This window comes from Oncorhynchus keta, chromosome 27 (assembly GCF_023373465.1).
Source record: "Oncorhynchus keta strain PuntledgeMale-10-30-2019 chromosome 27, Oket_V2, whole genome shotgun sequence".
NCBI lineage: Eukaryota > Metazoa > Chordata > Actinopteri > Salmoniformes > Salmonidae > Oncorhynchus > Oncorhynchus keta.
Window position 1 is genome coordinate 9,961,415 of NC_068447.1, and position 13,980 is coordinate 9,975,394.

Genomic DNA, 13,980 nt, shown 5'->3' on the forward strand with positions numbered 1-13,980 from the left:
CAGTCTAACTTCTAACCATAGCCAGTCTAACTTCTAACCATAGCCAGTCTAACTTCTAACCATAACCAGTCTAACTTCTAACCATAGCCAGTCTAACTTCTAACCATAGCCAGTCTAACTTCTAACCATAACCAGTCTAACTTCTAACCATAGCCAGTCTAACTTCTAACCATAGCCAGTCTAACTTCTAACCATAACCAGTCTAACTTCTAACCATAACCAGTCTAACTTCTAACCATCGCTAGTCTAAACTCTGTAGGAGTGAGCTATTCAGCAGTGTAAGAGTCTAATGACATCACAACATAACACATCTCCCAGTCACACAGCAACTAGCACCACAACAGATAAGAGCGTAGAAACAACTTCGAAAATAATCATAAAAGTAGGGTTGTGGGGGCACCTCTGCCTGTGTGTCGCCATGAGGCAGTAAAGCTGATAATTTGTTGCTGACGCGCCGATATTCCTCAGAGGCAGGACCAACGCGTGCCAGCCAGCCCCAGGTCCCAGGGACCATTAAGCACAGTTGGAACTCAACCTTTGGTCTGACAACGTTGGCTTGAGCAACAGGAGCACACACCCTGCACACAAACACAGACACACACACATACACAGACATAGACACACACACACCCTCCACACAAACACAGACACACACACACACATACACAGACATAGAAACACACACACCCTCCACACAAACACAGACACACACACACACAGACATAGAAACACACACACCCTGCACACAAACACAGACACACACACATACACAGACATAGACACACACATACCCTACACACAAACACAGACACACACACACATACACAGACATAGAAACACACACACCCTCCACACAAACACAGACACACACACACACACACATACACAGACATAGACATAGACACACATACACACCCTCCACACAAACACAGATATAGACACACACACACAGACATAGACATACATACACAGACACAGACACCACACAAACACAGACACACACACACACATACACAGACATAAACAAACACAGACACACACACACACATACACAGACATAGACACACACATGTTCAACAGTAACATGTAACCAGTCAGGAGAGATACTCCTAGCCTCCTTATCCACCTCCTACCGAGAACACACATATTTAACAACTCTAACACACATCAAAATCCACCTGATATCATTAGTTTTAAACCAAATATTGATTAAAATATGGTCCATTAAACAGACAAAACATATTTTTTTTTTTACAGCCTACTATAATGTGGCTTGCATCTATCCGACATAAATGGTTTGGCAACAAACAATTGTTTTCACTATAAATATCACACAGGATGTCAGTGGTTCTGGGAGTAACCCTGCAGTCCACATAAGAAACAAGCGAAAATAGATGATTAAGGATTCAACTACTGTATATAACTGAGATTGGCAGATCATGCACAAATAAATGACATTAAAAGGTCAAATATTAAAATAAAAGTGGATTTGTTTCCCCAAATTCTTTAAAATCACTTTTCATAAAAACACAAAACAAGTAATTTGATCGGTTTATTAAACTAAACAGATTTCAAAGAGCGTTGTAAAACCAGAGAGACTATCAGACCTGGTTGAAACAGCTAAAAGATATAATTAGACTCAAGTCCCTGAACATTACAATTGTACATTATGAAATACAAAAACTCCCTTATAGTTCAACAACAAAACAAAAAAAATACAGAAAATAAAATTTGAATAACATATTCAGAATAATTAACATAAAAGTATATTTTTCTTTGTCTTACATTTTTGTAAAATGAAGTAATTGCACGTTACATGATCAGACGATACATTGTAAAAACATTAGAACTAGTGGAACAGTGGTTTTGGAAATATAGAAAACCGATTCAGTACGCAGTTGCGATGTCTAAAATAAAAAAAATTTAAAAAGTATTTAGCCACTTTGAACCTATCTGATAAAATAGAAATGAATATATTTGCATCTTTTGTTCAATGAACAACATATGTAATTCATTACATACAAAACACATGTAAATGTATACTTCCTAGTTTTGAGGTCATACCTTGAACATACAAAACATTCTGAGAAGGGAAGGGACTTCTGGGATTTGACATGTTGTCTTTGGTGTTTCATGACGATTCTTATCTCAACATAAATAATGTTTCTATGAAAGTTAACCATCTACACGGCACTAATGAAACACGTTCAGAGGTAATAAAACACATTTTTTGTCCATCCGGTTTTGTGTTTAAAGGGATACTTCTGGATTTTGGCAATGAAGCTCTTTATCTATTTCCACAGAGTCAGATTAACTCGTGGATACAATGTGTATGTCTCTACATTCTAGCAGATTACCATAGACTTCCAGTCATTGCGCTAACGCTAATTTGCATTGGCTCGTGAAACTAATATAATAATAATATATAAACTACCTCTAACTTTCTTCATAATGGACAAGAGAGCCATAAAGAATAGTATTCATGTAATGGTGAACTCAGCAAGATATCGATAATGACAACATCAATAATGACAACAACAAAAACCCATGAATACTATTTTTTATGGCTCTCTGTCCATTATGAAGAAAGTTAGAGGTAGTTTCACGAGCCAATGCAAATTAGCATTAGCGCAATGACTGGAAGTCTATAGTATCTGCTAGCATGTAGAGACATACACATTGTATCCAAAAAAATCATCTGAGTCTGGAACAGTAGAAAAAATGCTTCATCTGACTCTGGGGAAGTAGATAAAGGGCTTCATCTGACTCTGGGTCAGTAGATAAAGGGCTTCATCTGACTCTGGGTCAGTAGACAAATGGCTTCATCTGACTCTGGGTCAGTAGACAAATGGCTTCATCTGACTCTGGGTCAGTAGATAAAGGGCTTCATCTGACTCTGGGTCAGTAGATAAAGGGCTTCATCTGACTCTGGGTCAGTAGATAAAGGGCTTCATCTGACTCTGGGTCAGCAGATAAATGGCTTCATCTGATTCTGGGTCAGCAGATAAAGGGTTTCATCTGACTCTGGGTCAGTAGATATAGATAGAGAGCTTCATCTGACTCTGGGTCAGTAGATATAGAGCTTCATCTGACTCTGGGTCAGTAGATAAAGGGCTTCATCTGACTCTGGGTCAGTAGATAAAGGAGCTTCATCTGACTCTGGGTCAGCAGATAAATGGCTTCATCTGACTCTGGGTCAGCAGATAAATGGCTTCATCTGACTATGGGTCAGTAGATAAAGGGCTTCATCTGACTCTGGGTCAGTAGATAAAGGGCTTCATCTGACTCTGGGTCAGCAGATAAATGGCTTCATCTGATTCTGGGTCAGCAGATAAAGGGTTTCATCTGACTCTGGGTCAGTAGATATAGATAGAGAGCTTCATCTGACTCTGGGTCAGTAGATATAGAGCTTCATCTGACTCTGGGTCAGTAGATAAAGGGCTTTATTGAAAAATCCCGAAGTATTCCTTTAACACTCTGTAATAACTTATTGAACTCTTTCTGGTTATTTCTTTAAACATCATGTAAAACTGCAATGGTGAACTCAGCAAAATATCGATAATGACAACATCGATAATGACAACAACGATAATGACAACATCAATAAAGACAACAACAATAATGACAACAACGATAATGACAACAACAATAAAGACAACAACAAAAAACAACAACAACATCAACAACTAGAAATAGTATTGACAGTAGCCACAAATACATTCCACTTGATTGCCGTCGCTTCCTTCTGTTTCTCCGTTCCTCCATCCACGGAAAAGAAAGAGTTAGTCAATAACAGGTAGTTCTCTTCACAAGTCTATATCATCCACAGTGAGCTGAGCTAAGCTGGGTCCAGGTCCAGGTCCAGGTCCAGGTCCAGGTCCAGGTCCAGGTCCAGGTCCAGGTCCAGGTCCAGGTCCAGGTCCAGGTCCAGGTCCAGGCCCAGGTCCAGGCCCAGGCCCAGGTCCAGGCCCAGGTCCAGGTCCAGGTCCAGGTCCAGGCCCAGGCCCAGGTCCAGGTCCAGGTCCAGGTCCAGGTCCAGGCCCAGGCCCAGGCCCAGGTACAAGGCCCTTGAACTGTGGTCGAGTCAGCTCATGCCTGAGACAGAGCAGTACACCAGGAGTTCTGTGTGGAGATAGACGCAGGAGTGAAGGGGCAGTCCTCATACTTGATGTCCACATGTCCTGCTCCTGCACTGTCCAGATGTGACGAAGCCTTCAGAGAAAGAATTAGATATGTAAACGACAGAGCACCATAATACTAAAGCCTAGGAACTAGGATCTTACGTGGGCAAAATAATTAAGTGAACATAAAAATAGGGAATTCTCATGACTGCCATAGAATATTCTGGCAGTGAACATTGAAATCATATCACATGGTATTCATTGAAGATAGTACTGCAGCAATGAAAGGATCCTAGAATACAGAGGGCTTACCTGGGACATAGAGGCTACGGCCTGTCTGGCGTGGGGGGAGGGGACCATGTTGGGTTCACACTTTATAGTAGAGGCATGTTCTGAGACAGACAGGGAGAACGAGGAGTTGGTGCCCGATGCTGACGACCCTCCTGAAGAACACAGACAGATGGGTGAGTGAGTGACGGTGTGTGAGTGATGGTGAGTGAGTGACGGTGAGTGAGTGACAGTGAGTGAGTGAGTGACGGTGAGTGACAGTGAGTGAGTGAGTGAGTGAGTGAGTGAGTGAGTGAGTGAGTGAGTGAGTGAGTGAGTGAGTGAGTGAGTGAGTGACAGTGAGTGAGTGAGGGTGAGTGAGTGACGGTGAGTGAGTGACAGTGAGTGAGTGACAGTGAGTCTCTCTTACACACAGATGAACATTTCCATCAACCTGACTAAATTCTGACACACATTCTCCCTCCTTCCGTTCTTCATTCTCACCTGTTGAGGTTTTGGACTTCGGCATCTTAGGTTTCCGTTTCCTTGTCTGAATGCTTTCCTTCTTCATGGCCATTGGTCTGGGTATCTGAGAGGAGGAGGAGGAGGAGGAGGAGGAGGAGGAGGAGGACGAGGAGGAGGAGGAGGAGGAGGAGGAGGAGGAGGAGGAGGAGGAGGGAGGAGGAGGAGGAGGAGGAGGAGGAGGAGGAGGAGGAGGAGACAAGAATTTAGATCCAAGATACAAAAAACACACTCAATGACTCCTTCTTCCCACCTGTCTCTTTTCATAACAAAAACCATGATGACCTTGGTAAGCTTTCACTCAAATAATATGCTGCCCACACTGCACTGCAAGGCTGCTAGGGGTTAGTTATGTGACCCACACTGCACTGCCAGGCTGCTAGGGGTTAGTTATGTGACCCACACTGCACTGTTAGGCTGCTAGGGGTTAGTTATGTGACCCACACTGCACTGCCAGGCTGCTAAGGGTTGGTTATGTGACCCACACTGCACTGCCAGGCTGCAAGGGGTTAGTTATGTGACCCACACTGCACTGCCAGGCTGCTACGGGTTAGTTATGTGACCCCACTGCACTGCCAGGCTGCTAAGGGTTAGTTATGTGACCCACACTGCACTGCCAGGCTGCTAAGGGTTGGTTATTACAGCAGCATTTTAGACAGGTTTTTCTCCAACACAAATGATGTGTACATTACATAGAGTAGGGTATATGGGAATTGTGTGTGTGTGTGTGTGTGTGTGTGTGTGTGTGTGTGTGTGTGTGTGTGTGTGTGTGTGTGTGTGTGTGTGTGTGTGTGTGTGTGTGTGTGTGTGTGTGTGTGTGTGTGTGTGTGTGTGTGTGTGTGTGTGTGTGTGTGTGTGTGTGTGTGGTGTATGTGTTTTGCCTACCCCATGTAGTTTCATGTAGAGGCCACAGGCGTTGCAGACAGGCTCTCCCTCTGCACTGCGCCGCCACAGCGTGGTGGTGCTGGTGTGACAGTTAGTGCAGCACAGGCCGACCCGGCGAGATGTGGTCTGCTACACATGGAGAAGACAAGCTGTCAACTCAAAGCATTATACTGACAGATAATTGGACCAAGAACAAGACCAGCTGAAAATGACAAGTGTAGGTTTAGTGTTAGATGGCCAGTCGGCCCCTGGTGGATTGTATGACAGGTGTTGGGAACGAGCGCCTTAAAAGGATCGTTCAGCCCTCCCCCCCAAAAAATATTGCGTTGCTGACTCCATGGACTCCATGGTTGTATAATGGTATTTATAGTTGTTTATTATAAGATGTGGTCTATTTTTTTGGGGGGGGGGGGGACTACCCCTTCGCTGTAAGTGAAGTGCGTTGTATGCACACGGTGCCTCCATAGTATCCATGATGAGACCAAACATGTAGTGTGCTGCTAAAGACATGAGAAATGTTTCACACTGGGCTGAGCCATAAGCACTCCTGGCCGAACCTCGTCTCTCTATCTATCAGCTTGTTATTGAACACAAGTGAGATTTCTCTGCAGAAACACACAATAGTTTGTTTTTGTTCTCTCGCCTAGTACAGATCTGGCTAAAAACAGACAACCCAAGGGCAAGGTCACTGAAGGACAAATAAAAACAGACAACCCATGGGCAAGGTCACTGAAGGACAAATAAAAACAGACAACCCATGGGCAAGGTCACTGAAGGACAAATAAAAACAGACAACCCATGGGCAAGGTCACTGAAGGACAAATAAAAACAGACAACCCATGGGCAAGGTCACTGAAGGACAAATAAAAACAGACAACCCATGGGCAAGGTCACTGAAACCCAAATAAAAACAGACAACCCATGGGCAAGGTCACTGAAAACCAAATAAAAACAGACAACCCATGGGCAAGGTCACTGAAGGACAAACAAAAACAGGCCAGGCAGAGCTGAACTGAGCTGAGCTGAACTGGCCATGGTAATTCACAGCAGCTGCTGGCTCTGAGAGGCTGGTTCCTGCCTGGGAATAAGACAGGCCTCTTTCTCTCAGTCTACTACACTGACCTTCTGATGGAACAGACTGGCACTCTGTGGTCTGCCTCACACTCTTTTTCGTCCAATACCTGAGTTAACGGTTTGGACCTAGAAGAAAGTATTATCTGCCTAAGACGGTTTTTCTCGAAGCCAAATCAATACATTTAGTGACCAGAATATTCTTAAACGTCCATATTGAAGTCCACATTGACTATTGTAGTTTATATGGTATATGTGAATAATAAGCCAAATCAATACATTTAGTGACCAGAATATTCTTAAACGTCCATATTGAAGTCCACATTGACTATTGTAGTTTATATGGTATATGTGAATAATAAGCCAAATCAATACATTTAGTGACCAGAATATTCTTAAACGTCCATATTGAAGTCCACATTGACTATTGTAGTTTATATGGTATATGTGAATAATAAGCCAAATCAATACATTTAGTGACCAGAATATTCTTAAACGTCCATATTGAAGTCCACATTGACTATTGTAGTTTATATGGTATATGTGAATAATAAGCCAAATCAATACATTTAGTGACCAGAATATTCTTAAACGTCCATATTGAAGTCCACATTGACTATTGTAGTTTATATGGTATATGTGAATAATAAGCCAAATCAATAAGATGCATCTAAGACAAATTCAATCAATCAATCAAATGTATTTTATAAATCCCTTCTTACATCAGCAGTTTTGTCACAAAGTGCTACACAGAAACCCAGCCTAAAACTCCTAAGAGCAAGCAATGCAGCGGCAGAAGCACACAGACCTGGAAAAACTCGCTTAGAAGGTAGGAGGAACCAAGGAGGAAATCTACTTAGAATGTAGGAGGAACCAAGGAGGAAACCTACTTAGAAGGTAGGAGGAACCAAGGAGGAAACCTACTTAGAAGGTAGAAGGAACCAAGGAGGAAACCTACTTAGAAGGTAGGAGGAACCAAGGAGGAAACCTACTTAGAATGTAGGAGGAACCAAGGAGGAAACCTACTTAGAATGTAGGAGGAACCAAGGAGGAAACCTACTTAGAATGTAGGAGGAACCAAGGAGGAAACCTACTTAGAAGGTAGGAGGAACCAAGGAGGAAACCTACTTAGAAGGTAGAAGGAACCAAGGAGGAAACCTACTTAGAAGGTAGGAGGAACCAAGGAGGAAACCTACTTAGAAGGTAGGAGGAACCAAGGAGGAAACCTACTTAGAAGGTAGGAGGAACCAAGGAGGAAACCTACTTAGAAGGTAGGAGGAACCAAGGAGGAAACCTACTTAGAAGGTAGGAGGAACCTAGGAGGAAACCTACTTAGAAGTTACGTTATGTTCATACATTTTTATGAACATACAAATAACGCAATGGTGCTTACCAGGCGTTTCTGGGGTTTGATCAGTGGTCTGTTGATTCCGTTCATCTTGTGGTACAGTCCGCAGGCATTGCAGAGGTAGTGCCCGGTACCATCCCGCCGCCACAGAGGAGTGGAGATGGAGCCGCAGTTTACGCACTCGCGCCCCTCTCCTGGGAACTCCTCTGACATGTCTGTAGTATGACGTAGACAAATTATAGAGTTTTAATATTATCTGTAGCCTAGGTGGTGTTGGGTTGGTTGTAATGTAGGCTGTGTCACATGATGAAAAACATGAACAGAGCTGAAACTAGCTATGAAAATACCCATCATCATCACCTTGAGTTAAATTGCATTATTCTGTAAATTTGGACATAATATTATTTCCAAGATACTTTAGTAAAATGAGAGTTTATAGACTATGGCATACAATGTAGGCATATTGTGTTTGCAAGTGCTAAATGTGTGCCTATTTGTATATTGGGTAGAAATGTTGTTCCTTGGTAGGTTTTGTATTTTTTGGATATATTGAAATCATGTAAAATAAATCATGAATCCAGACATGAAGGACATAAGTTAAGACATCGTTGATGTTTATTAACACATATCAGGGACAGAATGTTCCAGCATCGTTGATGTTTGTTAACACATATCAGTAGACAGAACATGCCAGCATCGTTGATGTTTGTTAACACATATCAGTAGACAGAATGTTCCAGCATCGTTGATGTTTGTTAACACATATCAGTAGACAGAACATGCCAGCATCGTTGATGTTTGTTAACACATATCAGTAGACAGAACATGCCAGCATCGTTGATGTTTGTTAACACATATCAGTAGACAGAACACGCCAGCATCGTTGATGTTTGTTAACACATATCAGTAGACAGAACATGCCAGCATCGTTGATGTTTGTTAACACATATCAGTAGACAGAACACGCCAGCATCGTTGATGTTTGTTAACACATATCAGTAGACAGAACACGCCAGCATCGTTGATGTTTGTTAACACATATCAGTAGACAGAACATGCCAGCATCGTTGATGTTTGTTAACACATATCAGGGACAGAATGTTCCAGCATCGTTGATGTTTGTTAACACATATCAGTAGACAGAACACGCCAGCATCGTTGATGTTTGTTAACACATATCAGGGACAGAATGTTCCAGCATCGTTGATGTTTGTAAACACATATCAGTGGACAGAACAAGCCAGCATCGTTGATGTTTGTTAACACATATCAGTAGACAGAACACGCCAGCATCGTTGATGTTTGTTAACACATATCAGGGACAGAATGTTCCAGCATCGTTGATGTTTGTTAACACATATCAGTGGACAGAACACGCCAGCATCATTGATGTTTGTTAACACATATCAGTGGACAGAATGTTCCAGCATCGTTTATGTTTGTAAACACATATTGGTGGACAGAACAAGCCAGCATCGTTGATGTTTGTAAACACATATTGGTGGACAGAACAAGCCAGCATCGTTGATGTTTGTAAACCCATATTGTGGACATAAAGCGCCAACACCTGATAAATGCCCCCCCCCCCCTTAGCTCGTTCAAGAGGAATTTAAAGCCCTCTAGTGATGTAAAGAGAACTAAACCGAATGTATCAATATGGAGAGAGGGTCATAGACGTATCTATTAGGGCGGCTTGCTGGCGGGGCACCGGGCGCAGACGGTGGAATGTTAATGAGGTTCTATCAGTGTTACGGATCAAGGGGTCCCCATATCATTCAAGCTACTGACACTCGACGGCCTCCTACAATTAATCGCTTGAATTCTTTATTCACATATTGAATTAGCATAAATAGATAAAAACAACAACAGTAACATTGATAACAATAATAACAATAGAGAAAAGTAACGCTAATGATTGTTTTTATCATGCTAAATGTCTTATTTTCCTCATGCCTAAATGTGCCATGAAATATCAAAGTGCCATATCGAAAATATCGGCAACACAGTCAAGTGAGCCATACTTGGGGTAGATATCTAAACCCACTGTTCACACACACACACACACACACACACACACAAACAGACACAAACACATACACACACTTATCGTTTAGATTCAACAAGTTATAGCAAATCGAATAACCGTGGATCCAAAATAAAATAAAAATCACGTAATATTTTCACCAGGATGAAAATTCGTTCCTGTTTGATGTGAAACGAAGTAATATAAAGAAAGCTATAGTGTGTATTGTTATTAACACTGAATGGGCTATGGCCTAGAAATGAACTACGTCCTTTTATTCATGCAACAGGTGAAAATACCACATCAGAACATTCTGGATTTTCGACCATCAAAGGACGGTGTTGACTGCTTACTAAACGTTTATCTTAGAGCCATTTCCAAATAGGTCGTTGTGTCTGATCAAGGTGACAATTGAACGGTTTCTAGGTTTCCACTAGTGAGTATGTATTGATCATCAAAACACTCGAAAAGGAAACGGACTGTTGGTGGGGATTCAATTAGCACCTCAATGAACTGTTTTTTTTAGCAACCTCTCTTTTAAAGAACGTGTATTTGTGAAAGCTGGGAAAGATTTGTCTTTTTTGAAGGTTGATTGAATCACAGTGACTGAGTACAATCGATGGGAGAATTGACCACATACAATGGGACTTCTCAATCGCATCCAAAAATACCTTCAGAGAAAACACGGCTATAAATTGTGAGATCAGAGCACCGGCCTCTGTACGCCTTCACAGACACACAAACGAATAGCCTCATTAGCAAAAGGTATAAACCGGAAAAATAACTGTTACAAAAACAGTTTTTTCCATTCAATTGTGAATTATCCGCAACTTTTAATCTTATTCAAATCGTATTAATATTGATCAAAATATAGGTCTACATATTTTGTCTGCCACTAAACTATTTCGAGGCCGATATGCCATTACAGGGTTACTAGACCTGGGATATACATTTAATTATGTTCCTTTCTGTCCATCATGTGCTATATATTCTTTCGTGGCCTTCGCCAATTACACAAACACAAGCGTGACATTATTACATAGGATCACATGATTTGATATGACAAATTCCCTTCTGTTAAAGAGCAAATGTAAGACAATAATCAAATACTGTTTACATACCTAAACTGGACCTTCTCCCAGACAGGCAACCTTGCCGTCCCTGAAGACCGCCGTCCCTGAAGATCATGCCGCTCTCAAAGTGCCCAGGTGTCCAAGAGGTCGCCATCTCCGGGCTCATATACGCGTAGGGACTTGAGTATGATCCTCCAACTGACCGCACTAAAGTGCTGCCATAGTGGTCAACCCGACCGCCGTTACTAAGCACTAGCTGGTTCTGGTAAGCTGTGTCCCTGCCGTTACTGCTGCTTACTGGCGGGCTGTGAGAGTAGGAAAACCCGGGAGGATGATGGGGGCTGCCCGGAATGAAAGATGAACTGTCTGTGCCAGACTGAGACCATCCGTGATGCCCGCCGAGGCCGTGAGACTGATGGGCGGACTCGCATGTCGGCAAGTACGGCATGGATTGCAGCATAGCAGGCACCCTCGTAGTGGGCACGTAGACTGGGGAACTCGCCGAAGGGTGCATATAGTTCCCTGCATCGTGTGCGTATGGGGACTGGTTGGATGACATAGCAAGGCTTTGGTACATTTTTACACCGTATACTCGTCCTATTTGGAAGAATATGGGTTTTGACTCCTGGGACAAAGTGGGTCAAGTAAAGACGCTTTCACGCAGCTCCTAGGACACCTTGAGTCGTCAGCGATGTTTCGTTATCCAGTTCGCGGGATAATAAGCAAATATATCCGTTCCTGTATGAAAGGAAAATACCAAAATCACCAAAAGTGTCCTGTAGTGGAGAGATGGAACCCATAGCACTAATTACAGAATAAACATCGCCCAGCTACAGTTAGACCTGGGACATAGCCTGTTCTATATCTATTATCGTCATCTCTTGTAAAATACGCTCCTTTCCCTGTAAAATAACTTTCGGTATTATTTAGGTAAATCTGTGGACAATATCACGAATTATGCCTAAACTAACCCGGTGTAAATCGCAATAGTTAGGCTTTAGAAATACAATGAAAAATAGAAAACAAATTGATCAACATTGAACAACAAGAGTAATATATTATTTGTATCACTCTTATTGACATGTAATGGATTAACAGGAGAAGAATGGTTTCCCATGTCTTTACGTGTAGATATAACAAATTATCAGCCATCCCAGCCAACCAGAGGATCTCGTCTTGCACTTTGTAATTAAATTATAACAGGACCCTAATCAAACACCACAATAGATAGGCGAGACATATCTGGGATGTATATATTTCTATCAATAGTAAAGTGAAACAGATAAAACGTTGATAGCAGTGTGTACAGGAGGAATACAATTTCATCCAACAATTTTTGTATTATCTTACCAGATAAGAACGGTTGGGTGATAAAGTCTGTTTTCCAGAGGAGCAGGTTCAGCAGCGCTTTGTGCAAACTTGTTCACGCAGATAGACTCAACGAAAGTGACTGAAGCTCCCACAAAGATGTCCAAAATATCCTTTGTGAGGAAAAGTTTACGAGGGGAAAAAAATCTTACTTCCCGGATGGTCTAAAGCTTCTCTCTCTTTCACTTCTTTGTAGCTGAAGATAGTTAACGTCGCTGATAATTGCTGATATAATAGAGCTCCGATTAGTTCTCCGCTGGAAAATTTTTCTGGGAGTTATTTGTACGGGCTAGACCACGTGACGCACAATGTTGGACTCAGAAGTTGGAGGAGGAGAGGGGCAGAGGGGGCACGCGTAAGACCAGCTTTAATTCATCGGATCTGAAGAAGAGACACACTTTTGCGGAATTTTCTGTGCTTTATTTTTTACAATCAACGTAAGTTAAAATTGAAAGATTCACGAAATTGTTACAGTTCCTTCTGAAATGTTAAGGTTGTTTTAAAATGATTCAACCCAATGAATGATTTGATACTTCTATTGTTTTCCTATATATGAATCGTGACGGTGCAGTCTAGTAACTAACGGACAACAAATAAAAATGATAATAAAACACCGAGAAATAAAACAGACACTTTAGGCTTGGCTATTTTTTTATACAACAAAGATAGATCAACACCGGTCAAATTTACGCAGCACATCTCCTTTTTAGATTGGTCATCATTCAACCAACGCCGTGTGTTTGAAACGAGCCATACATAAACTAAATCAGAGCTTGCTGTACAAATAATGTCTCCTCTGAGAGAGAAAGTTATGCTTGTTTTTTTTATGACCAGATATGAGAAAGAGATCTCTATAAAAAAAACAACAACGAGGCGATAAGAGATACGACCAATGATTTGGCATGATGATAGAACAATTATCACTTTAATTATAGTTTCATTATTATAAATACTTTAATTCTTTAATTATTAATTAACGATTGACTCCACCTCCACAAGAAAAAGTTGTCTATATTCTGAAATTATTATTGTTATGATTATGACGGTTATCAGTAGTCCTAATACCTTAAGGCAGTCTAACAAATACTGTCACTAGCATCCCGGTATCTCACTGTAACTTTCATTACCAAGGATAATAAAACTGTCCTTAAAATGGGCTAAATATGATAATTACATTGTTATCATGCTGTGCTTATGTTATTATGTATTGCTTGTATAATGTGACAAAATGGTTGCTGTACTTGCCGTGATTATGATTCAATTATTACATTGTCAAATGTTAATTTGATCTGTGTTTTGTGC

At 41.4% G+C, this 13,980-nt stretch overlaps 1 protein-coding gene across 1 annotated transcript; it reads right to left on the reverse strand.

Moving 5' to 3' along the window:
* Positions 1-3,956: 3,956 nt before the first annotated feature.
* LOC118371514 (transcription factor GATA-5-like) lies at positions 3,957-13,305 on the reverse strand. The gene is made up of 7 exons (XM_052481606.1): positions 12,661-13,305; positions 11,359-12,048; positions 8,260-8,429; positions 5,796-5,924; positions 4,893-4,977; positions 4,434-4,564; positions 3,957-4,212 (listed from the first exon to the last, which is right to left on the reverse strand). The coding sequence occupies exons 2-7, from the start codon at positions 11,885-11,887 to the stop codon at positions 4,090-4,092; spliced, it is 1,167 nt and encodes a 388-aa protein (XP_052337566.1). The 5' UTR covers positions 11,888-12,048; positions 12,661-13,305; the 3' UTR covers positions 3,957-4,089.
* Positions 13,306-13,980: the final 675 nt, after the last annotated feature.

Coding starts and splice junctions, on each gene's coding strand:
- LOC118371514 (XM_052481606.1), bottom strand. CDS start 11,887: ATGTACCAAAGCCTTGCTATGTCATCCAACCAGTCCCCATACGCACAC. Junction 5,925..8,259: donor TCAAACCCCAGAAACGCCTG/GTAAGCACCATT, acceptor CTCCATGTGTAG/CAGACCACATCTCGCCGGGT. Junction 4,213..4,433: donor CCGTAGCCTCTATGTCCCAG/GTAAGCCCTCTG, acceptor CTTTCTCTGAAG/GCTTCGTCACATCTGGACAG.